The sequence below is a fragment of the Musa acuminata genome, chromosome BXJ3-4 (assembly GCF_036884655.1).
Source record: "Musa acuminata AAA Group cultivar baxijiao chromosome BXJ3-4, Cavendish_Baxijiao_AAA, whole genome shotgun sequence".
NCBI lineage: Eukaryota > Viridiplantae > Streptophyta > Magnoliopsida > Zingiberales > Musaceae > Musa > Musa acuminata.
The window spans coordinates 36352620-36378130 of record NC_088352.1 but is presented as its reverse complement, the minus strand read 5'-3'; the positions used below and the strand labels follow the sequence as shown (position 1 = coordinate 36378130).

Below are 25511 nucleotides of genomic sequence, written 5' to 3'. Positions count from 1 at the left end.
ATGATATAAAATTTCCCCAGATCATCTAAAAATTGTCATATAAATCAAATATAACATTAACATCCTTTATAATACTTTTTCGATATTTTATCATTATCTTATGTCGGGTTTGACATGCTTTTTATATTAAATATGCAAAGAGAGCATCTCAATTCATTTGAACGGACTTCGACCATCGACAACACCCTATTTCATTCAATGAAGGCAGGACATCGATAGATAAATTGCGAGAAGACAAAAAAAAAGGTAATCTAAGCATTCTTAAATCACCCCCTGATAAATTCTCGATGGAGATAAAGCCTACAATTGCAGCAACATTATTGATATGCTACAACATAAGACAACAGTTTCACACCATTTGAGAGTCCTACGCTAATATGGCAATCATATATACATTTATTTGAATTCGTCTACAATACAAGTGCATCTCACCTATTTTCTTGTACAACTAAAATCGGAAGCCAACATTACATCTGCAGCCTATTGCGCAACCATGTTCAAGCGGGAGTTGCATTTGCAGATCTTCCAACAGAATTATGTATAAACTGCCTTCTCCACCACTTCCCACTCTAGCCATATCTCTGGCACTAATCTGAACATGACCAATGGCAAATAGATCTTCTAGGTCTCCGACGGAATCCGCAAGGCAACTCAACAAGTCTCAGACTTCAAAATACCACAGAAAAAGATCTGCTTAAATTAATAGAGCTTCTCAAGCCAAAATATACAGGTAAATATTCTACCAATCTTCTATATCATCCTCCTCACTTTCCCCTGATTTCTTTCCTTCTAAACTTCCATCTGTACAATCCATGTCATCTTCCCTATGTAGGCTTTCTGAAATATTATCATGAGCATGAACATTGACAGGTGAATAGAACCATTTGATCGTCGGTCTATATTCAGTGGCTATGGATGACAGACTGCAAAAACTGGAAGTTCCATAGGTTGCAAATCTCTCAGGCAACATCTGAATCTACAGATGAGCATAAGAAGACTAACATCATAACAGACAATATAGATCTAACATCAGTAACAAGACAGGCATATACTGGTTGCCTTTGAAGAAACAGAGAATACAACACCACATACTTAAGAGGCCAATGTCAGATTGATAAAACTAAAAAATTGTTGGACTCAAGTTTTAAGTTTCAACAAAAATTAATTTATAATAGATCATTTGCAGGAGATTAGGAAATTACTATAGCATTAGGACAATTTTTTTGTGATTTTAATTCAATTTTAGGCACTGGAAATAATATATCCACTTTTGAGGATATTTCCTTGGCACTTCTACGTTAAGTTCACCTATGGGCAAGTAGGGATGTCAAAAAGTGATCAGTTCATAAGCAATAACAGATAGCAAATTTGAATTAACCTAAACTTGATACCTGGCTCACTTTTGTTAGGCTTGTCAAAAACAGAAATATACAGAAGTAGATGAATGATATATCTATTTTATACCCACAAAAATATAATATACTTATTAAATATACTAATTATTTAGAAGTAAAAATTCAGCACCTCAATCAAGACAAGTAACAGGATTAACTCACTGACTCTTTACAAACTTTGTATTGGTGAAAACTTGGTTCACTGAACGATCCTTTTCTGAAAGGATTAGTTTAACACAGAATCTGAGAAATGCTATGATGACCTCAGACTGTCAATACACCTTTTAACCAGCTACTCAGGAGCTACCTGGGGTTGGATAGCTGTATAAGCTAGCATAAGTTCAATAATTCACAGTAATATAAGCAATAGACCACACAACTAGGCTGTTGCATTATAACTCATTACCCATCATTAGTCTGTACAGAACATGGTTCTGCATGAAAGTGCATGAAAGTCGGGGTTCATCTTGAACAGAATGGGCAAATCAATTCATTATTAAATACATCTAGGATGGTATGACAAGACTTTTGTTATCTAGAAACCTTTAATTTTATTTGAATTCCTTTACAGCCTTATAGAAAATACTTAGCTTTAAATACCTCCCCCATTCTAAATAGATCTCATGTGCTGGAATGTGTAAGCCAAGACTCCCAATTATCTAAAAGTAATCAAAATTTTCTTTCGATGAGCAGGTCTGAAGCCTATAAACAATGTTTTATGTGATTATATAGATCTAGGTTGTGGCACACAAAAATTCAGAGCATGACACTCATGAAAATGTAACATACATGAATGAACATAATTGACTACATGTGGTAATCGATTTACCTTACTGTGTCGTGATGTTTGCTCAATTTGCCAAAGTTTTGGGGTACGGATAGTGTGCCACCTGTTAATCAAAGATGTGAAGGTTCTTTCTTATTTTACAAGGTTAAAAAATTAAACAAGAAATAGACCTTGAAGGTGATGGATGTGAATTTCCAAACAACACACCACGTACTGCAACTGAAGCAGCAACTAGTTCTCTAACACTATCTGATTCATTTGTCTCGGTTATTCGACAAAACTTTGGATGCAGAATGCTAGCAAGCATGTAGTCAGCATCACTTAGATAGGAGTTCACAACCCATCCACTATCAGTTGCCTCATCACTTACAAAGTCAAGAACTGCAGATAAGAAGGTTGATAAGTATTAGATCTCTGCCAAATCTTCGCATTCCAGGCAGAAGTTTAAGTAGCTGGCTAATTTTGATCTAATGATAGATATATAGCTTTGCTGTTAATAGCAACTGTAATAACAGGAAGTGCAAAAGACATGATATTGTTATGGGCCCAAAAGTCAGCAAGTTACCACATAATGATCTTCAACATTTAACAGTGTTGTCCTTTTGAGCTACGAATAACAGACATCAAAGAAATTTAAGATGCCAAAAGAGAAAATAAGACTTGATTTTTTTTTTCTTTTTAAATTTTACTCCCTCCATTCAAGCATTACATTACAAACTTAGAAGATGCTTACAATGGACATGAAATCCTGATCTCATGACTATGCACAAAACATCTTAACCACTAGGACATCTCCTGAAAGATAACAAAAGATTTGAGGTGCTTCAAGGTGTGTCGTACCTAGAAGAATGGAGCCTTTTGGCATTTCTCATGTGTACAAGGGAACCTAATAGGATTCCTGACAGGTTGACCAATTTGGTAGGACAAAGGGGAATAATACCTTTCGGCATGACTTCTTTCAGAAACCACTGTTGGATGTTATAAGTTTCAACACCCAGTGTGCTTCGTAATAGACTACTAAACAAAGTAAAAGTTTCCTTCCAAGAAAAAGTTAAGGCGGACAGCATAGCAGAAAAAGTCATTGCATCTTTTTTTTTTAATTTTTTTGTGGGCACAACTTGGCACATCAAACCCCACAGCAAAAGAGCAACAAGCACACAGGTGTCATAGTGAGGGTTCAACCTTGACCTAGGGTAAAAGATCCTAGATATACACCACCAGACAAACTAGTTGGTATATCACAACCAACAAGTGCCTAAGGAACGAAAGAATTGCTCAGGCATGGATCTTGTTATGACAACATGGTGAAAACATTTGGCTTCTATATCTTTGATGTGTTAGAAATTTGGAGGCAATTACACTACATGTACTAATGTAAAAAATTTCTTTACAAGATGAAAATGTCAAAAGATTTTGTAGGTAGAAGTCTAAGCATCACTCATTAAATTAACACCATTTTAGCATTGATAGTAAAAGTGAGACCGGTACTATCAGTGGGTTACACATTCCAATTAACAAGACCAACCCTTCAATGAAGCATAATTTTGAATCCATTATACAACAAAATTGAGACTAAAACTAGCCATCTAAAGAAGAAGAAAACAAATATGGAATTCTCATAATTAGCTATCAGACATGAACAATTGTAGGTAGAAAAATAAGCAAAGTAATAAAGACAATCTGTTCATGGTTTACACCAAGGCTTGATGTATCGAAGTGTACCACTCAGTATAGGTGATACATACCGGTCCGATAAAGGATCAATATGGGTGATACATCGGTACACTCCAGTATACCATATGTCAGTGCGCTCGGTACAACTTGGTATGTACCATATTGACAACTAATCAATACACCGATACGGATCAATAATGCGAACCATGGTTTATACAGACCAAGGATTTTAATTTCGAATGATACCGCCCGTACCGAGCAATACGTACCAATCCGCCAGCAGACTAATACGCGAACCACCCACTACCAGGCGCTCGAAGAAGAGGGAGAATCGGGAGAGCCTCGACACTTTCCAATTCGATGCCCCCCTCCCTCGACGATCCCGATCCAGAAGGTAATAGAGAGGCGGCGACTTGGCTTCTTCGCCACGTTCTTCGCTGAAGGCTGAAGACGCCTGCGGCCTTCATCGCGTTCTTTGCCGAAGGCCAAAGACACCTGCAACTTTCGCCGTGTTCTTCACTAAAGGCCGAAGACGCCTACGGCCTTCGCCACGTTCATCGCCGAAGGCCAGAGGCGTTTGCGACCTTCGATGCCTTCGCCGAATAAGGAGAAGACTGGTCTTCTCCTCGTCTGACACGACAAGGAGAAGAAAAGGAGGCGATGTCACCAAAGCAACGTACGCCTCGTTTATATATATATATAAATATATATACACACACACACACACGCGTACCGAGCGATATACCTTAGCGTACCGCTCAGTACGCCTATACTATACCATACCGAGCAAAGCTCGAAACACCAGTACGATACGAAATTACGAACCTTGATAGAGACAATCATTGGAAGTTGGAATTGTGATTTACGTAAATGTGTATTCTTAAAGATGACACTAGAATTGGAAGGACAAAAGAATAACCGCCAAATATGGAAATTTAACATGAAAATGAATTTTTAAATATGCAGGTAACATTGAGAGAACAAAAGGAAAACTACCATTTTCATGGAGAAAATCCGTAATGGTCCGTGCTTGCCCATGTGCCTGTAGAAGAACTTCCTCTGGAGCATCCATTTTCAGTGGATTCCTTGCATATTTCTTTTTCAAAGTGAACAAATCTGGTGCTGCAGCATCAAAAACTCGATTAAACTGAAAAACTGGAGAGAAAAATGCAGATTCTTATCCTTCCGAAAGAAGGCAATTGTCTGAAGAAACATTCACTGGCTTAAATATATATGACAGGGAATTGATATCAATATTAAGTGAAGTAATCTTTGACTAACAGTCTGGAGTCCCACTATTAGAAAACACCACAATGGTTTAGTAAGGTTTGCTCAAGTATAAAATTCAACGAATTTGATGTCTCAAAGTTCAAAGAGAACTTGTATAAATTGCTTTTGTGTTGTATATACTAGTATCAAATGATGCTCGATGAACAGTAATCATTTACACATTGCCATGTACACCACAATATTATTTCCAACAAAAAAGTATGAACTGACTAGAACAACACCTTTATATGAGTCTACAACTCATGTGCGCTTAACGATTTCACCATGATTATGTTGTGGGATGCCAAACACGAAAAAAAATAAGCAAAAAAATTTGTTTCAACATAGTGTCTGTTATACAATGTAAGCAAATAAGTTAACCCTTAATTGACACAAATAAGGCAACCCTTTCAACCTGAAGATGCAATATGGATTTTAATTCTGGCTTGTATATGCTCGACAGGTTAAAATAGATCTGACAGCAAAATAACTTGGAGGATAACCTGAAACATCTTATGACTAAAAGAATCGATTGTCACCAAGAAGAATTACCTTGATTTAAAAAACTTCAAGTTAAGGCTACTACAATTTCCAGAATGATTTCCCAAATTTCACAGAGAAATTATATAGGATGCTTCTTTTAGTACTGAACTCAAACAGTTTGCTCTAACAAGAGCATTATGAAATCTACCCATTTTGTACAACACAATGTTGACCTTCTCAATGCATTTGTATGAATCTGTTATTTATGTGCTCAAAAATTTTACCACAACCAAGTTGTAAAGCACAGAGGACACAAAATAAGCTAAATTATACTTATCCAAATATATTTTTCATATTTAAAGAATTCTAAAAAGTGAAAGCTGAAGATGCAATGAGGATTTCACTGAAAACACCACAAGTCAACCAAATAATACTATAGAATGACAGGACATATTCAAAAGATAACAGATGCAGTAATAGAAAAATTAATACAATGAAGAAATACAAACAAGATTATCACAAACAATTTTATCAGTTTCCGGCATAGGATCTCAAATATGAAGGTAAACTACTTACACTGTTAAGTTCAATGGAACATCTAATAGTTGCTAATAATACTAACACATAGATCGTTTCCAACTTAGGAAAGAAGAACATGTAAACTAAACTTATAGCAATATGGCATAATAGGATTAGCCAAGCTCTAAAATCATTACTTTGTGAAAACAGAAAATAGACTTTTATTGTGAATGATGTATATGTTAAAGCTTGTAGCATAAACATATAAACTGCAAATAATATATATAGTGCTACTGCTAACAGACTTCACTCCAGTAATTTCTGATAAGAAGACAATGACTTTACTTGTAGAGTTAAGGCAGCATACATTGACCCTCCCCAAAGACTACAACAGCTGGAGCCTCATGAATCGGACCATTCTTTCTTTTTAAATTTCCGACAAGGAGATGATTGTTACAGGAGACACAAAACAACATGAGAGGTCCATCAATTATTAACCTTATCAAAACCATGAGAACAGGACATGATTATTAATATCAAGATATGATCATTAAAGAAATTTACATACCCACTGGTTCAAATACTTAAAATTTTCTTGATTACAAATTTATGGTGGCTATTTCTCCACCAACTGTATCAAACATTTCATAAAATACTTGTTCTAGTCAATCCCACTGAGACAGATTGCCAGAAAAAGGTGATCAACTTCTCATGTCAAAACTATTGTTTCAGAAATTAATACTTGGTCCTCCTTTGACAGCTTAAACAACAACAAATACAACCCATATCTCACAACATATGCACACAAATTCTAACAAAACTTTTGAAAGGTACAGAGGAAAGTCTTAAACTTTGAATTATTTGGTTAACAAACTAAATAGAGAAAGTGTAAGCCTGTAAAGAAACAGAAATATTCAGAACATTGCCAAGAAAAGTAGACGAGGTAGACAGTACATCCAAATCATAAGACTCCCAACATGTCATGATCCATGAATTATGTGCTTCCTGCATCAACCAAAAGAACAATTTTCTCACACGGAAGAACTCGGTGCTCGTTAAGGAGACAAAGGTAGCGTTAGTTGTTAACATCTTAAAGGACAAGAAGAGTTGCGTCAACTAGGTCAAGCATAACAAAGAAGAGGCCCAAAAACCTCATGCACTCTAACCTCGAGAGAAAGCACAAAAACCTAGGTGAATATTCTAGAATCCTTTAGAATGGAATACGGTCACAAAAAATTCTATAATTCAGACATTAATTCTTGTTTAAACTTTAAATGACAAGCGATTGTTTAAGAATGCAAATATCATGCACAGAAGAGGTTTATAACTTTAATAAACTATGAATCTCCTAAATTTAACTTGGCAACTAGGCATGTCATACAAGCAAACCATCTTGAAGAAGCTCCCTTGACCTAGTAGATTGATTAAATAAACAGTGTGATATTTGCTACATCCTTCATATCTGATTCAACAAAGTTCTAATAAATAAAATAGATAGAACTGTCATTGAGAGCATTCCATGTAAATTTTCAAAAGAGTAGTTGTTATTTTAGAAAAATATACTGGAAATTATTACATCTTGATTCATGACAATGTTTATTTGCTGATTAGCACAAAACCATTAAGACAGGGACCTTCAAATTATAATGACTGGATTATAATATGCAGCAAAATCCAACAGATTGCCATGCTTTCAAAATCAACAAAGAAGCTGTTAGACAACATCTCAAGCACATGTTTGCATTGTGCCCAGCTCAAAATTTGCTTCATCAGCATGTTTAGGACACAAAATATATTCTAGCAGGGAATGGCTTACTATGACCAGCATGTTTAGGACTCCAATCAGTAAAATCATAAAGCTAATACCCCATGTCATTCAACATCAATAGAGGGATACATAAAGTTAATATGCCATGCCATTTAACATTAATAGAGGAATATTTTTTTTATCATCAGCAATAAACTACAAGTCCAAAAAAAACTACAACTACATGAAGATAATTCATAGTAACATACCCAGTGCAAAAGCATGTGGTGTCTCTCTCTTGTTGTGAAGGAACTTCCCCAAGGCATGAAATAGAGTAATTTTTTCATCTCTTCCCCATGGCAATGAAACCTGACGATTAATGTGCCCATCTCCATAACTTGCACTTGACAATAAACTGGGACTACCAGATTTTAGTTCATCATGAGTGTCATTTGGAACTGATTCATGAACAGGGAATGATTTGACCATCTTTATGCAACAATATTGTAAAGAAGTTATGGCATGTCTGATGTCACCTCCACTCACTCTGGCTATATGATCTATCCATTGTGCAGGGACATCACACTTCTCTTCTTGGCATATTCTAGTAAGAGTTTTCTTGATGGAATTTTCTGTTATAGGATTAAAAGCTACCTGCGATATAATTGTTATAGGCTACCACTAATTCTTCCCAATGTGATACTGTAGAACTTCAAAAGCTTATGAAGAGAATATACCTTATAAGCCCCAGCTTGTTCAATAGATGATTCAAGTTCCTCCCAGTATTCTGTTGCACTATCAGCGGACTCAATTTTGTGATATTCAGTAATCAAAATGACTGTAGGTGTCTGAGCTGACTGAATAAGAGTTTTTATGCACTTCCTTAATCTTGAAAAAGAAGCTCTTCCTTTTGTCACTGGTATGTCATCAATTAAGAGAACTGTTGGTTTCCTTAATTCTTCTGCATAAGCTCCATGAAGCAATGAATATTTTCTTATCTTTTCTATGAAGCCTTCAAATTCATCCAACTTTGACATATACTGTATTCCTACAAACACAGAGGTCTCAACATATTTGCAAGATACATTTCCAAAACCTATACTATTTGTAATTGTAAGTAATGATGGGTTTAATCAAGCACACCATATGTCTGCCTGCAGTGAAATAATTTGATGCATTTGTAATATGGTTAGTAAAATAGAGAATAAGTACCAGAATTAGAATTATGGACATGCTCTTCCCAGAGTGTTGGTGTGGGAGACATCCATTCACACAAATCAGCTCCAAGTAGTGATGCAATTACATGGATAGCTGTCTGAACAGGTAATGCCCACATGAGAATAAGAAAATTTAACGTACTACTGCATTTTAGCAGTCTTAACAGACAGAACAAAACAAGCAAAATGCATTAGCATCTTCAGCTTAGAGTTTCTTGGCCAATGAAATTCTGATAGTAAAGAAACTCTGTAAAAACAAAAGCTGAAGATTTCTGAAATCAAGTTAACAAAAGCTTCAGAAGCGTGCAAACATGCACCTAATAATTAAAGATAGCAAAAGTTCACATTGGCATGTTGCAAAAATTTATTATAAGTAACCTATGCAACAGAAACAAGATACATGTATGGTTCTGTGCATATATATGTATGTGTATACATGTTTACTGTACATATTTATATATGTAGAAAATAGCTATGACTTGAAGATGACAAAGTAGTGCCCTAACGCTCATGGTTGACACAACCAAAGAGTAGCATCCTTTACATGATCCAGTTACAATCAAGTTTGCCTCTTCGTGGGTATCATGGTAGTTGAAAATGCCCACCTTAGTAAACCAAATTAGTATTCCAGCATGTGTGACATCTACATTGATCAGATGAAATAACAATTTTGCACTTACTACATCAGAATTAAAAAAACTAGTTAGCCATAACATATTAAACTAGAAAAGAAGAAGAATCTTCCACATATTGAACTAGAAAAGAAGAAGAATCATCCACCTAAGGACCAATAATAGTATGAAGAGGAAGAATGCAGAAACATTCAGAAAGAAAAAAAGAAAGAAGCATACTGATTTTCCAACTCCAGATCGGCCAGTGATAAGAACACAGTTCTCTATTCCTTCCTGTATTTTAGGGGGGAAAAACCTGATTACAGTATGCTTATATAATACCCTTCAAACAAAATACAAGTACATATTTGAATTAACAGCTACAAAAACATAAAGTTGACCTCAAAAGATTATCTAAGTTCATTCCAACTTTTTCTCAAACATAAAAGCAAGCTTTCAAGAACTCTATTGGTAAAACCTGTAAATTAAAATATTTTATGATTCGGCAGTAAGGATTAGGCAATTCAAAGAGAACTCACAAATATCATATGTATGAGTGCTTGGGGTATCCCAGTTATGGAACACTGAAGAATGTAATATCACCCTCAAAAGGTTCTTGGATCTTTCATTAACATGGGATCTAAATAATTTTGTTTGATAATAGTAGCTCTTGGTTAAAAATGTTCAACTATACATGCTCCAAATAGGAAAAAGAACCCCATAAGCTGGCATAATCAGGAACCAGATTGAGAGATGAAGATATCGAAGTGTACATATTACAAAAAGAGCAACACATCTGAAAAAAAGGTTAAATACATCTCAGGAAAGAGAGGGTCAATGATTCATCCTAAACATTCAAGATCAATATTGTTGAGAAGACAATAGCTTCTTTGAGGACCTTCTCCAACCATTACTAAGATGTGAGGTTCTCACTAACCAGAGCTTACTCTAGTTTGAGAAGCGAGTCCAGACACAGTTTGCTAAAACTAAGATGTCTCAATAATTCGATATCAAAATGATATCTAAAATTGCCTCATCTTAGCACTCCAACATGCAGTAGTCAAATGCATAGACAGTCAACCCTTTCAGAAACATAGTCATCAGCTAGGTGGCTACATGAGGGGCAAAAGAAAAATACATTTTAAGTTATTGCATCAACATAATAACAGAGAGATTCATGTTGACTAGTCACAAGATACAATTATGAATTCATATCACATGAAGTCCGTCATATCTTAAATTAGAAACTAATTTGAATCAACTCCACCCACATTTTGTATGTAGCCTTAACTGTAATTATCTTCACATAGGGAGAGAAGATCAAGACCTTGAAACGATCTGAATGGGGTTCAGTGCATATGAATGAATGCATATGCTAAAAGAAAGAAACTGAAAGGGTGGTCAAATAGCCAATGATTCACACAAAAATGAAGCAAATTATTGAAGAATATGATGATAAGGAGGACACTGATAACAATATAGTATTGATGATGGGGCACTAGCACTGTTGGTACATAATGAAAAAGTCATGCTTCTAAGATAGAATAAGCAATTCACGTATTGATGAGATTTAATTCTACCTTTGGTGCTTTCATTCTCTCTTCCAACCATCTTTTGACCTCTTCAACCTGAGAACTGAGAGGTAATATTTAGAAAACAAGAATCTACCAAACAGATGCATCTTTCGAGCTAGAAAGGACAGTTGAAGAATTACTGCTATAGAAATGAACAATGAACAAGCTTCTTATCCTAAGAAAAAGTTAAACCACAGCCTGCTAACAGAATAAAAAAAATTTAAAGAACTAGGTTTATGTCAAATATATTAACTCACAAAGAAGACAATCATAAAAAGAAATATTTGCAACGACTTGAAAACTCATTCAAAACATGCTTAATGAATCCATCAATGACTATGGCAAAGTAAGAACTAAATATTGCCCATAGATGCAAGCATATCATGACTATAAACCCAATTGCTTACATGTTATTCTTCTCTAACTTATTACTACTCAACCACAAATTGTGCAGCTACAGAGGACAATAACTGCTCATTTAAGAAACTTCCTATATTTCATTCAAGGCATACCTTATATTAGAATTACATTGCTTGCAAGAAGAGAAGATTCTTGGAGATTATCAACATCAGATGCCTTAACCAAAATCAAGTGAAATGCAAAGCATCAATTAAGTAAGAACCTTCTTTTTATGGACAGCAAGCTCTGCCAAGGAATGGGGTTTATGTTTCTCAGTCCAAAGCTCTTTTCTGTCTGTTTGTGTAATTCCTGTTTCAACTCACCCTTCTCAGCAATTTAAATATTAAAAAAATATATCAATGTAGACAAGAGAAGAAAACTGTTGCATGTCATGCTTGTAAAAAATGATTAAAATTTAGAGGAAGTATTAGATCCACATTCCAGGTCCGAATGACTCGATAATAACATATGTTTCTTTGGTCATGGTGTAGACATCACATCTCAAACAATGGTAAGCAGAATCACTACTCTAAAATCATTACTTGATGCATGACAAAAGAATACCTTAACATCCATATCTATTTATTTCAAAGCTGAAAAAATCTATGCACAAAATCGTTGAGAAGAAGTAATTCTGAACATGAAAAGTAGATGATTTTAAGACATTAACAATGTACTTTGCTACCTTGCTGCCTTTACATGTTCAATTGTTATCTATGTTATGAAGATTGTTGCCGCTTTTGTGTTCTAATGTCATTCAATCTTACTTTGGGTTATGCAAACACATGACTTCAATTTTATGTTTTAAAATGCTATACCTTTTTCTTACACATTAAAACTTGTTTTCACTCATAAAAAGGTAAATGTCACTTGTGCTGTATTAGCGATGATACTATTATCTAAACACAAAACTCAGTGGGTTGGATGTGGTTTGGCACCAGCATAGCCCAACCAAAAGGTGTCGCAGGCCATTCTTTTAATTGAGTCAACCAGTTTGGGCCCAGACCAGTTGGGAAACCAATCAGTGAAAAGAGGCACCAGAATGGCGAGGAAGGACAGAAAGAAAAAAAGAAAGCTACTTTTCTTTTTCCTGTTGTTTTCCTTCTTTTTTTCAATCGTTGTCCCTTAATTTAACCAACACCTGGCTGCCAGGAACTAGTTATATAAGGACCAATACCATGTTGTTTGATGTCGGTCCCACATGGTCAGGTTACTATCTCATGTTGCATGGCTCAATGAACATGCAACGTTTATTTCCCATCAATTTGCGTGTAAGTTGTCGATTGCTATTGCTAGAATGCAAACAACAGACTGCCGAGATAGTCCATATATTACTGAATGCAAAGCAGTCTTTCCAATTTCTAACACAATTATATAACATGACAACTAATTCAGACCTCGCGAATAAGCTAAAGATCTAAAATGTTCAATTTTCATACAAAAGTGCTCCAGAATGAAGGTGTTCTGGGCAGCAAAATAAAATCACAACTTAAGGAACTCCAACAAGCTGCATAATACGCAGGATTATCTACTCTAACATTTGGATAAAGAAAATACCTGGTGTTTTGCTGAAATCATGAAGATGATCACAGAATTCTTCAGAAGGCATATCAAATTCAGCCTTTATGAAAAGCAATAATTATAAGAACTTCAGAATAAGATGTTGAATGTGAAAAATTAATAAAAGAGTAAATCGTTATAAGTGACAGATAACAAACAAAAGATTCATGAAAATTAATCAATCCAGCTGGACATGAATACATACACACATATATACACTGAGTCAAGACAAGTATATGCTTGTGCCCATTAAGCTATATGATAGGCAAATTCAATATTCACAGAAGAAATGGTTTTTTACCCACATTATGAACTGTGAAATTTTAGCATTCATTAGGCAATCAAAAACAGCTATTTTTATTTTAATTTTAGTCACTTCCAATTTCATGATTTGTAAAATATGCCATCACTCTCCAAAACTTCTAGTTTAGTGGTGTGGATCACAAGCATGATCCTTATAATAAAGTCAAAAGTTAATTTCACAGTGATTCACAGATTAGCCTAGTTCTTGACCATGGAACCAGATCCATTCTTGCAAAAAAGATAGATAACACATGTTGTTAACACAGCCTGGCAGTATGCCATGCCAAAGCACGTACCACTGAAAGAAAGAAGATCCAAATAATTAGAAAGAGATAAAGGTAGGAAGAAAGAAAAAAACACATGCATACAGCAGATATCCCAACGTTGACACCAACACCGGTCATCCTCAACACCGGTGATTGATAGGTGCAGACACCATGTTTGATCTTCACAGCTCGACTCTCTTTCCCTTTCTATCATGTCAAGGAGAGGAAAGGGGAACCTCAGAGGTGCCCTAATTGAAGTGAACTGGTCCTTCCTCTTAGTTGGTTCATTAATAAAAACTCCAAATTCATTAATCAAAGAGGTCCAACTAAAAGAATGAACCAAAGGGTATGAACAATAATAGATTGGTATCCCCAAACCATGACTATTGGAAGGCAGTCAATACACCACAGAATTTTCATCCTTGTTCCGAATCATAAACCTTTCTCTTGCTCCTCTTTATTTTAACTTGTCAACAGAGGTGGCTGCAGGTTCTACCTGGTATTCGGTCCAAAGCTTGATGGTGGTCTCTATCAATTTGAAAGGAATGATCATCCTGTAACAGTCCAAGCACTGGATGATCTAATCAGCTCCTCGAACAACTTATTATGCAATTGATTTTTCCAAACATAACCTTTGAAACTCATCGGCATTTTTCATGCTACCAAGGAAGGAGAATGCACCATTTGGGATCATTTTCAACAGGTTAAAATTTCTTGCATAAAAAGGAAACTATGATGCTCCTACGCAGAGACCCTACCAGAAAATGGACAATTCAAAGAAACATCGACATTAAGGAGTGGCCTAACCTCTGCGCTATATTAAAGGAACCAGGGATTTCCGATGTACAAAAATATGCCAGCATATAGCACCAACTGCCTGTAAAGTAGTCCAAAATTTAACATGCATTGCAAGCCCACAATGCCAGCGCACTTACATAAGTCCAGAAATAGCTCGAGAAAGTCGAGCAATTATCATTAATTGTGAAAAAAGAAACTCTCTATCTTGGTAATCACTTAATAATCAGGGAAAGTTCCAATTTCGATTCTATACAACCTTCACAGAAGTGCCTACCTTTTATTTTCATACTTTATGTCATCCAACCTCGCCGCAATGCCTAGTGCAGTGACTAAACGATAGACCCTCAAAACTATCCAATGCTCTCGACGATTCACCGGATCTCGAGAGAAAAGAGGTCGAGCCGCATCACCATGATATTTACAGACATGAGACAAGAAAGCGTCAAGAAACAAAGTTGCAACTAGGGATCAAGAAAGGGAAAAAGGAACCCAAAAAATCCTCAAGAAATGGTGCGTCGTTCATTAAATACCATCACGAACACAGAATTACTCTCGAAAGACGGAAACGAAATGATCGAATCGCATACCACATGCCCATCCCGTGACGCCGAGGGTAGGCTCTTCCTTGAGCCCCGACCTCGGGGTCTCTTCCTTGCCGCCGACGCGGATCTCGATCCTCGCCTGGAGGAACAGCGACCGCCGGAGGTGGCGCAGCCTCGGACCCCATCGCCCTCCTCATCCGAGGAGGAGAGCACCAGCACGGGATTCCTCTTCCGCATCGAAAACCCTAATCGGAGAGGAGGGTTTGGCGGGGCTGGGGAATTGGGAGGGAAAACAGATAGACATAGGCTTCTCCGGTAAGGCATCGGAAGAGAGACGCACATCGAATTTTAAAAAGGACTTGTTTACTTGGGCCAGGACTATTGGGCATCTCCTAGCCCAAGTCCGGCCCATGGGATACAGATGGGCCGCAATCAAACTCAATCCACCTAGTCACTGATCCAATCCAGTAAAGTAAACATAGGACTAAAGAAGTTAATTTTGTATAGATCATTTGACTTTTTATAAAAAAATTTAATTCTTCCTCCATAATAATATATATGCACAATGCTTCGAGCATCAAAGAAAATAAAAATCCAATATGCATTATTCGAGTGATGAGTGCTACACTTTTCACGGGATCATAGAGAGCTGCCGCTGGGTGCTGTAATCATGTGTGGTGACCGAATCTAATTGTCTCCCGCAGTACACATGTTCTTCTTCCCGAGACAGCCATGACTATTATTAATTTCTCCCGCCAAGCATAAGATCTGCCAAAACAGCCGATGGGCCACGGAAGACAACAGCACCGACACCCTCTGTGGCCGACGGGAGATCCACCGCCAGAGATTCTCGTACATGTAGCTTATTGACTGCAGCGTGATTCCAGTGAATGCGTGGTGAGATTCGTGCAGGCAGCATGTCACGTTAGGTGCCACTCTCATGCATCTACCACTCGAAGCATCGTTAGCCATCTTGTAGTTGTTCCGGAATAATAATAATTTGTGTGGACCTCGGCGTTCTTGCGTCCACGGAAATAAGAACTACGATCTCCTCCCAGTGCCGGCAGAGAGATGCAAGGCACATTGTTCTTGGTCATCCTCCTCGGAGCATGTTTTGTTGAAGGTAACACGAGTGTCGAGCATGTTTATCGTTTACTTATTGTTAGTAGATCATATAATCTAAGCTAAAAAATGAGGTATAATAATCGATAACATACGTGTCTAAAAATGACTGAGAAGGTAACATGAGTATTTATTACTCATGAGAAAGGCTAAAGTCATGTATATCATATCATTCAAGTTGATAGTCACGTGGCAAATTAATAAGTTATCCTCCTATCAAAAACAAAAATTATAATGTTCAATATTATATATGATGCTCTTATGATTATTCGAACCTAAAACATATCATCTATTTAATAATGCATTAGTCAATTAGATATCTCAATAGAGGTTAATATAAAAATAATTAGTTATTACTCAATACGATGAAAGAGATATTTTCAAAAATAATTCAAGGATTTCCTGAAGGATCATCATATGAAGATTTAGAAATTCGGCATTTTAATAGAACAAATTTTGAATGACATGAATTTATTAGTTGTGATTTTATTTTTATGTGTTATTAGTAGTATTTTTAATTTGAAGTGAGAGCAAAAGCCAAAAATAAAATAAAATTTATTTGATATGAGATCATAGTGTTTTTTTTTTTTTTAAGATGAAAAATTCATCCACTAGCTTCATAAATTTGCAAATTCTTATGGAATGATTAGGATATAAAGCTTTCTGAATTATTCCAATAACTTTGGATAATATTTAAACGAGATGTAGACATTTTATATGTTATAGAATGTTTTTAGGGTGAAAATTGTTTTTTTAAGAAGAATGCAGTCGTCATTTTTATTGAAACGTAATTTTATACGAAATGCAATGTTAGGCAAGAAAATGTGAAAATAAAGTAGGTAGGAAACAAAAACTTTCTCGAGTATCATTTTTGTCAATGTTCCATCTTATAGTCGTAATCACGATAATACTTTTGGGTCAAGTGACATTAGAAAAAATACGTTGAAAGTGAAGGATGATTGGTAAAAAATAATTTATGCAAGCACCAATATCTATGAAGGAAATATTATTATATTCACATAATTCATAGAACCAAGTGCCAAAGTGACAAGTGGATTCAGTTGAATGTTGTATAAACCTATTAAAGAGTGAGATGTGCCCGATGAACATCATTAATAATAATATTGGATCGAATGAATGTATATTTAACACTTAAGTTAAATATATATATAATTAATAATATCGGATTGAAAGGAGTGAGAACCTAATGGTCGAGTCAACATACCTAACATTTTTTGTAATCGTTGGCACTTAGTGAAGAGTTATTTCGCGAGAACGATCTGAAGAAGTCATCGCATGTCAATCATGAAAAATCGTGTTGCATAAACATCATGAAAAATCGTCACTCAAAGTCTCATTTCTATCACTCGAGTCCACGTGGAAAACGTCTTAACTTTCCAACTTTTGACCATTCCGGTGGACCATCCAAAAGACTACGACTTCAAAGCCATCCCCCAAATCCAACTTCAGTTACGGTCAGTAACATGAACCCCTTAAAAAGAAGGTGTGGGTGTCAGTCGATGTCGTGTTGCTTGCAATGCAATCCACGGCCCATAAATATCTCCACGTGAATTTTATATTCGGATCGATGTAGATGGGTTCATCGCGTGTGGCGGGACCTACTGATCCGGTTCCCATCATCTTGGGTCCCAGTGTTTCACCTCCTTCACCTGCCACACAATTCTGAATCCTCTCTTCAGGCTTCACACAGTTCCGTCTGTTAATTGGCTGCTCACTTGTCTATTATTATGCGTACTTCCTTACCCTAAAGGATGCCACAACGCATATCTGAAAGGTAGGTGGATGGTTCTCATGCGAGGAATATATTTGAGTCGTGTTAATCGTGCCCTTCCATATGGGACCTTTCAAAACGATTCGTTGAAGACGAAGGTGAATTCGTTTCGGTGATCTCTTCCGGTGAGGACACAACGAGGGATTCGATACCTTCGCTCGTATGACGGACTCGTTGTCGCCGGTCACCATCACTTGCTGGCTAAGCGAGCGAGTGAAGTCGGCGTCGGGCTCCCACCCGCCACAGCTGGTAACCGAGTCATTTACCGTTGTGTCGGTCGAGTGCGGTGACCAGTTATCTCGCTTTCCCGCGAAAAAGGGGGCGGCTATTTTTAACCGCAGGCATCAACTACTCTCTACTTTGGTGCTTCGCCCTCAAATCCCGCTACGACTTCTTCTCCTCCTCCGTCTCTCTTCTTCCTCGGTTCCATCTGTCTCTTCTTCTTCTTTTCCTTTCCCGTATCAGAAAACCGTTGCCTAACTAAGAAGCTCTGGCTATGGTTTCGTGGACTAATTTCTTATTGAAGGGATCATGATGGAGTGGTTGGGCTGTTACTCGTCTGATACCTCTTGCAGCAAATTGTCTTGCTGGAGTGCGACAAACGAACAAGATTTAGGTAGGTTTAGGCGGACGGGTGGCCTGTGTTTTTTCCTTCCACCTTTGTTGTTGGATTTATGGGGCCGTCTCGGCTCTTCTATTTGTTGTGATCCCTCCTCAGCTTTGCTTTGTCTCACAGGGAAAGAGCGGTGCATGCGCCGCTGTGGGGTTAACTCTGAGCATGCAAATTCTGAGTTGATCTAGTGGATGGATTTTTAGGTTCCAAGTGTTCTGTTTCATTCACCTTCAATCGCAACTGGCGCAGGAGATAGATAGAGACTTGACAAAGTGGGCACATTCCAATTGGTCTACCGGGAAGAGGTGCTTGGAGATCCCAGAAGACTACTATACCTTTTGGGACACCTGAGATACAAAAGATCAAGTACGATTACGGAGAAGGAAGCCATGGGTCAGGAGAAGGGCAGAGAAAGGTGTGTGCTGGTGGGGCTTCAGATGAATGCCAATGGAAGGGAATTGCTCGACTGGGCTATCAGCAGAGTAGCAGAGGAAGGCGACCGTGTTGTGGCAGTTCATGTCTGCCGCGATTCAGGTACTTTCTTATTCTCTTAGCATCTGCTTCGACATAGTTTCGAGCTTTGTTAAGCTTTCTGACGATCGACTCTTCTTTCAGACCTCAAGACCACCACCACCCTATCTCTGATCGAAATGTTAGATGACTACCTGGCAGCGTATGAAGGCTTCTGCAATCTTAAGCAAGTGAGTCATCTTTGTTCATCTGCTGAGTAGTTCTATGATATGGCTTCCTTGCTTCTCCTGATTCGTAGCTTCTAGGTTGCGTTAGTGGGCCGGGTGTCACGGGGGAACTCAATTAAGAAGATCTTGGTGAAGGAAGCCAAGCACCGTGATGCCTTCAAAGTTGTAGTTGGAGCAAACAAGTACTACTCACTTGGGTAGGTGTTCGACTCTTCTTTTCCTTCTTCTTCTCGTTGTACAAAACTGACAGCATCGATTGTTCAGCGGCTCGGCTTCACTAGCGAAGTATTGCGCCAAGAAGCTCCCTCCTACCACCTCAGTAATCGCAGTTCAGAATGGAAAGGTCCTCTTCGAAAGAGTGATTGCCAAGCCATCACCAGGTGAAATCTCTTGTCATGTAACCTTCCCATAGTTCAACATGAAGATATCAGCTTCTTTATATTTGATACCTTGAATTGGTTTCTTTCGATGGTTCAGGAGGAGAACCAAAACCCATGGAAAAGGCTGATATTTCAACCCCCAGGTTGCATAATGTCGAAGCAGGAATCGATCAAAAGGAAGAGGCCAAAGACGACGACAGTCTCGGTGGATCTGTCACGGTCCCAGTGCAGAAGCCAGCAGAGCCAAGTCTCGGATGGCCCTTGCTTCGGAGAAGGGATGATGCCCGGAAGCTGTCAGTCGTGCAATGGGTCATGAACCTGCCAAATAGATCTTTATCGTTCACTAGGCTGCAGCTGGACCTAATCAAGGAGTTGAATAGTGTCCTCAGTAACAATTGCTCCAACTGCAGCAGATGGTTTCGATACGATGAACTGCATCGTTCAACCAATCAGTTTTGTTCAGGTTCACCTTTCAGTCACTAGATATCCTCTTAGACATGGCGCTGCAGTCCTTTTACCATCATATCGATTCTGTAACAGGGAACATGATCGGGAAAGGAGGGAACAGCCAAGTTTACAGAGGATGCCTTGCAAATGGCCAACAGGTAGCCATAAAATTGTCAAAGCTTTCTGAAGAAGCATCAGGGAATTTTCTTTTGGAGGTTGATATCATCACCAAGCTGGAACACAAGCTCATCGTTCCATTGATCGGCTTCTGCATCGAGGAGAACACTCTCATTTCGGTTTACGATTACTTTCCCAAGGGAAGCTTAGAAGAAAACCTCCATGGTGAGATCCACTTTCACATCATGCAATCTCACTAGTTAGTGTCGTATCTACTCTGCTTCTGATAAATATGCCTGGAATATAGGTGAAAAGGCTAAGAGTCCACTCCCTTGGGACGTGAGATTTAAGGTGGCAATTGGGGTTGCTGAGGCTCTCACCTACCTCCACAGTGGCTGCTCTAAACCGGTGATTCACAGAGACGTGAAGTCTTCAAACATTCTTCTCACTGATGAATTTGAGCCTCAGGTAACATCTACAAACAATTGATGAGTATTTAGAACTGATCACCAGATCTGGCATGATGTGAGTCATTCTACAGGTATCTGATCTTGGATTAGCCATATGGGCACCTACGAATTCAACCTATCTGACACACAACGATGTGGTCGGAACTTTCGGGTACGTAAGCCATTGACGATACTGATGACTAATCTCATTCCCAGTAGCAAACTCTGAACTGAGATGAATGCTATCAACAGATACCTTGCTCCAGAGTACTTCATGTACGGCAAGGTCAGCGACAAGATGGATGTGTTTGCCTTCGGTGTTGTGCTACTTGAGCTGCTTACAGGAAGGAAACCGATCGATGATGAAAACCCCAAGGGCCAAGAAAGCTTGGTGATGTGGGTAAGAAACCAATCCATTAGTTGTTTGTACTGCGATTTCTTGTGGAGATAGAAGAGCGTGCCTTGACTCACTTAACGTTGACCATAGGCATCACCGATACTAAAAAGGGGGGATTTTATGGAGCTGTTGGATCCCGATCTCAATGAGAATTATGATGAGGTCGAAATGAGAAGAATGGTTGTAGCTGCATCTCTTTGCATTACAAGGAGAGCTCGCCTGCGACCTCAAATGAGGGAGGTAAGTATCGGACACAAACCTGTTCGACGATATGACAGTTTAATTCCCATGTTTTTATTCTCATTGTGCCTTGATACAGATACTTACCCTTCTGCAAGGGGAGGAGGACATGGAGGCACAGATGAGATGCCACGTTGATGTCAGCTCAGACACGTTGGATTGCGAGGACGATGAAGCGTATCCATGTTCGAGCATCAGGTCTCATGTAGGCCTGGCGTTGCTCGACGTTGAAGACGATGCATCGTTGGCTAGCTTTGAGCAGAGCAACCTTGGTTCTTTGGATGAATACCTAAGAGACCGGTGGAGCCGTTCTTCAAGCTTTGAGTAGCTCCTATGGATTGTATTTTTCTTCTTCTTTTTTCTTCGATTCTTCTTCGAATTTCTACCCGAGTGCTTTGTGGCATGACTGCGGAGTATCAAAGCCAGTAAGATGGTTTGCGGTCTCAACATGAGAGAGAGGATGCAATAAGAGACGCACAAGAGATTGCTCTGTTAGTGGCGGGGTTTTCTTCAGAGGAGAGAGAGATTTGTACAGTGTGGATGTGCTTGATCAGAGTTCAAATGTATTTGGAATGACACGATGTCTCTTGGGATAATGCCACTAAAGAGTTGCACAAAATCTTTGTTTTATGATGTTGTGAATGATTCTACTGCAAAACAAGTGTTTCAAGAAAATTGGATCTGATAGACTACAATGGAAAATAAATCAAATCTGCGGATGTCTTCCCTCTGGATTAACTTCTCGAGACAGGAAATCAATTGTAAGGATTCCCCTCATTGCATATAGGAACCTGATAGGGTGTGGTAATCCGAGAAATTTGCCGTCATAAGTCAGACAGCATATGTCCTCTCTCTCTCTCTCTCTCTCTCTCTCGGATCCAACACCCACACGCACACCCCCTTCCTAACAGCCACTCGAACGATCCACATCACAACAACACAACGCAAGAAGCCACGATAAGAAGAGGGAAAGGGCAGAGAGATTAACGCGTGGAGGAGTTCTGGAGATCTTGCACAAAAGATTCAGCATTGTTGATGTCATGTAGATTAGCGACACCGGAGTCGATAACAGAAGAGAGAAGAAAACGGACGTCATTCCAGTAACACTTCGATGCTGCCTATTTTTACGGAGCCGCAGAACGGGCACGCTTCGAGCAAGGCCGCGCAGGGCTCGCAGCAGCAGAGGTGGTTGCAGGGAAGCAGCACCATGCACGCATTCCGACGCACGCAGACCCTGCACCGTCTCCGCGTCGAGCCCATCCCAGCTGTTGGTTCGTTGGCTGCGCCACTTGCCGCCCACTCGGTCGGTCCGTTGTCATTGGAGGAGTGGCAGGAGTCTCGTACTTGCTCGATAGCGTTGCTAAGAGAAATAGCCATGGCCTCGTTTGCCATGGCCATCCCTTGCCACTTTGTCCTCTCCTCCTCCGCGTTCTTCAGGCGCAACTCCAGTTCCCGATTCATCATGTTCGCCTTCGTCAACACTTCTTCCCGTTGTCTCAAAAGGGAGGAAGCTTTGGACTCGAGACTCCGTATGATAGTGGCCGTATGCCGATTCGTCTGTTGCCGAAGCCCCGCAGCCAACAGATTACTCTGTTCCAGAATCAAAGGATATCAACCTTAAATTAGAAGCCTTGATCTTAAGAGATAGCATGTTCTACCATTGCTCTCTTTTAGAAGGAATTCGAAGCTACCTGTTGCCTGAGAATTTGATCCGTCTCATTCCTCTGTTCCTCCATAATGCCTAGTATGAGTTGATCAGAGAGATCCATCGTAGCACTAGAAACTGAACTCGACGAGGAAGGCAAAGGAAAGCCTCCTATCATCGACATCCCCGAAGGGGGAGGAGGCGGAGGACAAAGAACCCAAGGAACCGTGACCATCTGTTGCTGCTGAAAATATTGACAGAGGTCAACAGGCAATCCTTCGCCGTCGTCCATCGCGTCCAAACTGTTCCTGTTGCGGATGAACGGAACCGGCGCTTGGATGGCCATTAAAAGAGCAAGGGAGAAACTTTAACTGCATCAGAGGGGACGCACGAGTTCGATGGGGGGGGTGGAACCGACTTTATGCAGATCCTACTCCGATACACTGATCCTTCCCGTCGAGATCATATGGAAAACAGGGTGCCGCCGAGCGGGAGGGGGGGGGGGGAAGTCCAACAAGTCCGAGCTCTCCAACCCACAGCACGCGTTGACGTTATGGGGTTTCATCCTTCTCTCAAACCCTGCGATCTTTTTGTTGCTCGTTTGGTTCTCGGCACGCTGTCATCCACCTCGACTTACCTTTTCGCTCACACCGGACTGGATCTCGCAGATATGGATACCACGATGGTGGAAGAAACATGAAATATATTGATCGACTTGGAATCCAATAAATATACACGAATTATGGCAAGATTTATATGGGGAAAGGTCACAAGGACTGGAGCGTCGGTGAGCGTGGGTTCTCCTCCGGATTCGCTCGCCTCGCTGACTTCAATGCAGGCAGAGCTCACCGTACATGAAGAGTCCCTGATCTCTCAACCTACACGCATAGTAAATGGGCGCATTCAATGGATTGTGGGAGGAGGCTTCCTTTTTTTTCTCCTTTCTTCTGTCTTTTCCTTTTATAGCTCTCCACGTCCCACGTGAAGCAGTGGGTACGTGTATGGCGATATGCATGCAGAAAAGCGGGGAAACATCAAACGTGGGGTGTCAAACTTTGGCTAGCGAAAGGTCATGGGTTTCTGTGTTCGTCGACTTTGCTTCATATGGGCGGTTTACTTAATTCGTGGTTATCGCAGATGCCTTATGTTCCCTTTTTCTTCGAATCAACTCACGCATGTGTTTGGATCATATTTTGGATGCGTTTCCTCTTGTTATATAGTCTTTATCCAATTACTCGTACCATTCACCAAAGCAATGGCTTCAGGTCTCTCGCCTTGATCACGTTTATCTGTTGTTTATAAGGCGATCTGCAGCCTAGACATGTAGCAACTAAGTCAACATTGTTATCTCATTTGACTTGATGTTAGAAGACTAACTACTGTTTTACGGCTCCGACATGAGAAAAAGAAAGTTTCAGTCTGCTCTTTGTATATCCTTTTTCTTATATTACTAAGAAAAGATAATCACATGAGAAGAAGACCTGCCTCGGTTTTAAATGTAGTTAGCATTATCTGAGACTCGGAGGGTGGCATGTGAGGTGGTGTTCTAAAAGGGTCATTCACGCAGGCCATGTGAAGTAGGGAGAGTGTATACACTCTTTGCTCTGTCTTCTTCCCAACTTGCCTCAATCGGTGGCATGCAGTGGGGTTTAGTACCTCAGATGATGATGCTTGGCGGTTGTAGCCGTGGCTTTCCCTCAGCATACCAACAAATGTGTCCCACTGACCACTCCAGCTTTTCAACGGAGCCGCAGAACGGGCACGCTTCGAGCAAGGCCGCGCAGGGCTCGCAGCAGCAGAGGTGGTTGCAGGGAAGCAGCACCATGCACGCATTCCGACGCACGCAGACCCTGCACCGTCTCCGCGTCGAGCCCATCCCAGCTGTTGGTTCGTTGGCTGCGCCACTTGCCGCCCACTCGGTCGGTCCGTTGTCATTGGAGGAGTGGCAGGAGTCTCGTACTTGCTCGATAGCGTTGCTAAGAGAAATAGCCATGGCCTCGTTTGCCATGGCCATCCCTTGCCACTTTGTCCTCTCCTCCTCCGCGCTCTTCAGGCGCAACTCCAGTTCCCGATTCATCATGTTCGCCTTCGTCAACACTTCTTCCCGTTGTCTCAAAAGGGAGGAAGCTTTGGACTCGAGACTCCGTATGATAGTGGCCGTATGCCGATTCGTCTGTTGCCGAAGCCCCGCAGCCAACAGATTACTCTGTTCCAGAATCAAAGGATATCAACCTTAAATTAGAACCCTCGATCTTAAGCGATAGCATGTTCTACCATTGCTCTCTTTTAGAAGGAATTCGAAGCTACCTGTTGCCTGAGAATTTGATCCGTCTCAGTCCTCTGTTCCTCCATAATGCCTAGTATGAGTTGATCAGAGAGATCCATCGTAGCACTAGAAACTGAACTCGACGAGGAAGGCAAAGGAAAGCCTCCTATCATCTGTTGGGTCCAGCCCATATGTGGGCTTG

General features: G+C 39.6%; 3 protein-coding genes across 7 annotated transcripts; 1 reads left to right on the top strand and 2 right to left on the bottom strand.

Moving 5' to 3' along the window:
* Window positions 1-290: 290 nt before the first annotated feature.
* LOC135634636 (cell cycle checkpoint protein RAD17-like) lies at window positions 291-15452 on the bottom strand. Of its 3 annotated transcripts, none has more exons than XM_065145083.1 (12): window positions 15189-15452; window positions 13232-13295; window positions 11898-11983; window positions 11282-11329; window positions 9942-9995; window positions 9086-9188; window positions 8611-8921; window positions 8143-8527; window positions 4852-4977; window positions 2352-2562; window positions 2224-2284; window positions 291-976 (listed from the first exon to the last, which is right to left on the bottom strand). In XM_065145083.1, the coding sequence occupies exons 1-12, from the start codon at window positions 15378-15380 to the stop codon at window positions 740-742; spliced, it is 1878 nt and encodes a 625-aa protein (XP_065001155.1). In that variant the 5' UTR covers window positions 15381-15452; the 3' UTR covers window positions 291-739. The 3 variants fall into 3 exon arrangements, with proteins under 3 accessions (XP_065001155.1, XP_065001157.1, XP_065001156.1); XM_065145085.1 differs by having other exon boundaries at window positions 11282-11336; window positions 15189-15330; XM_065145084.1 differs by having other exon boundaries at window positions 764-976; window positions 2389-2562.
* Window positions 15453-18156: 2704 nt separating this feature from the next.
* LOC103994472 (protein kinase STUNTED) lies at window positions 18157-22028 on the top strand. Of its 3 annotated transcripts, none has more exons than XM_018823651.2 (12): window positions 18157-18673; window positions 18920-19204; window positions 19286-19371; window positions 19447-19565; window positions 19633-19748; window positions 19846-20211; window positions 20289-20537; window positions 20620-20780; window positions 20854-20933; window positions 21014-21161; window positions 21249-21398; window positions 21478-22028. In XM_018823651.2, the coding sequence occupies exons 2-12, from the start codon at window positions 19060-19062 to the stop codon at window positions 21724-21726; spliced, it is 1869 nt and encodes a 622-aa protein (XP_018679196.2). In that variant the 5' UTR covers window positions 18157-18673; window positions 18920-19059; the 3' UTR covers window positions 21727-22028. The 3 variants fall into 3 exon arrangements, with proteins under 3 accessions (XP_018679196.2, XP_009413128.2, XP_009413203.2); XM_009414853.3 differs by having other exon boundaries at window positions 18794-19204; XM_009414928.3 differs by lacking the exon at window positions 18157-18673 and having other exon boundaries at window positions 19168-19204; window positions 19457-19565.
* Window positions 22029-22279: 251 nt separating this feature from the next.
* Window positions 22280-23912, bottom strand: LOC108952496 (probable BOI-related E3 ubiquitin-protein ligase 2). Its single transcript, XM_065147010.1, has 2 exons — window positions 23090-23912; window positions 22280-22988 (listed from the first exon to the last, which is right to left on the bottom strand). Exons 1-2 carry the CDS (start codon window positions 23387-23389, stop codon window positions 22491-22493), a joined length of 798 nt encoding a protein of 265 aa, XP_065003082.1. The 5' UTR covers window positions 23390-23912; the 3' UTR covers window positions 22280-22490.
* Between the last annotated feature and the right edge of the window lie 1599 nt (window positions 23913-25511).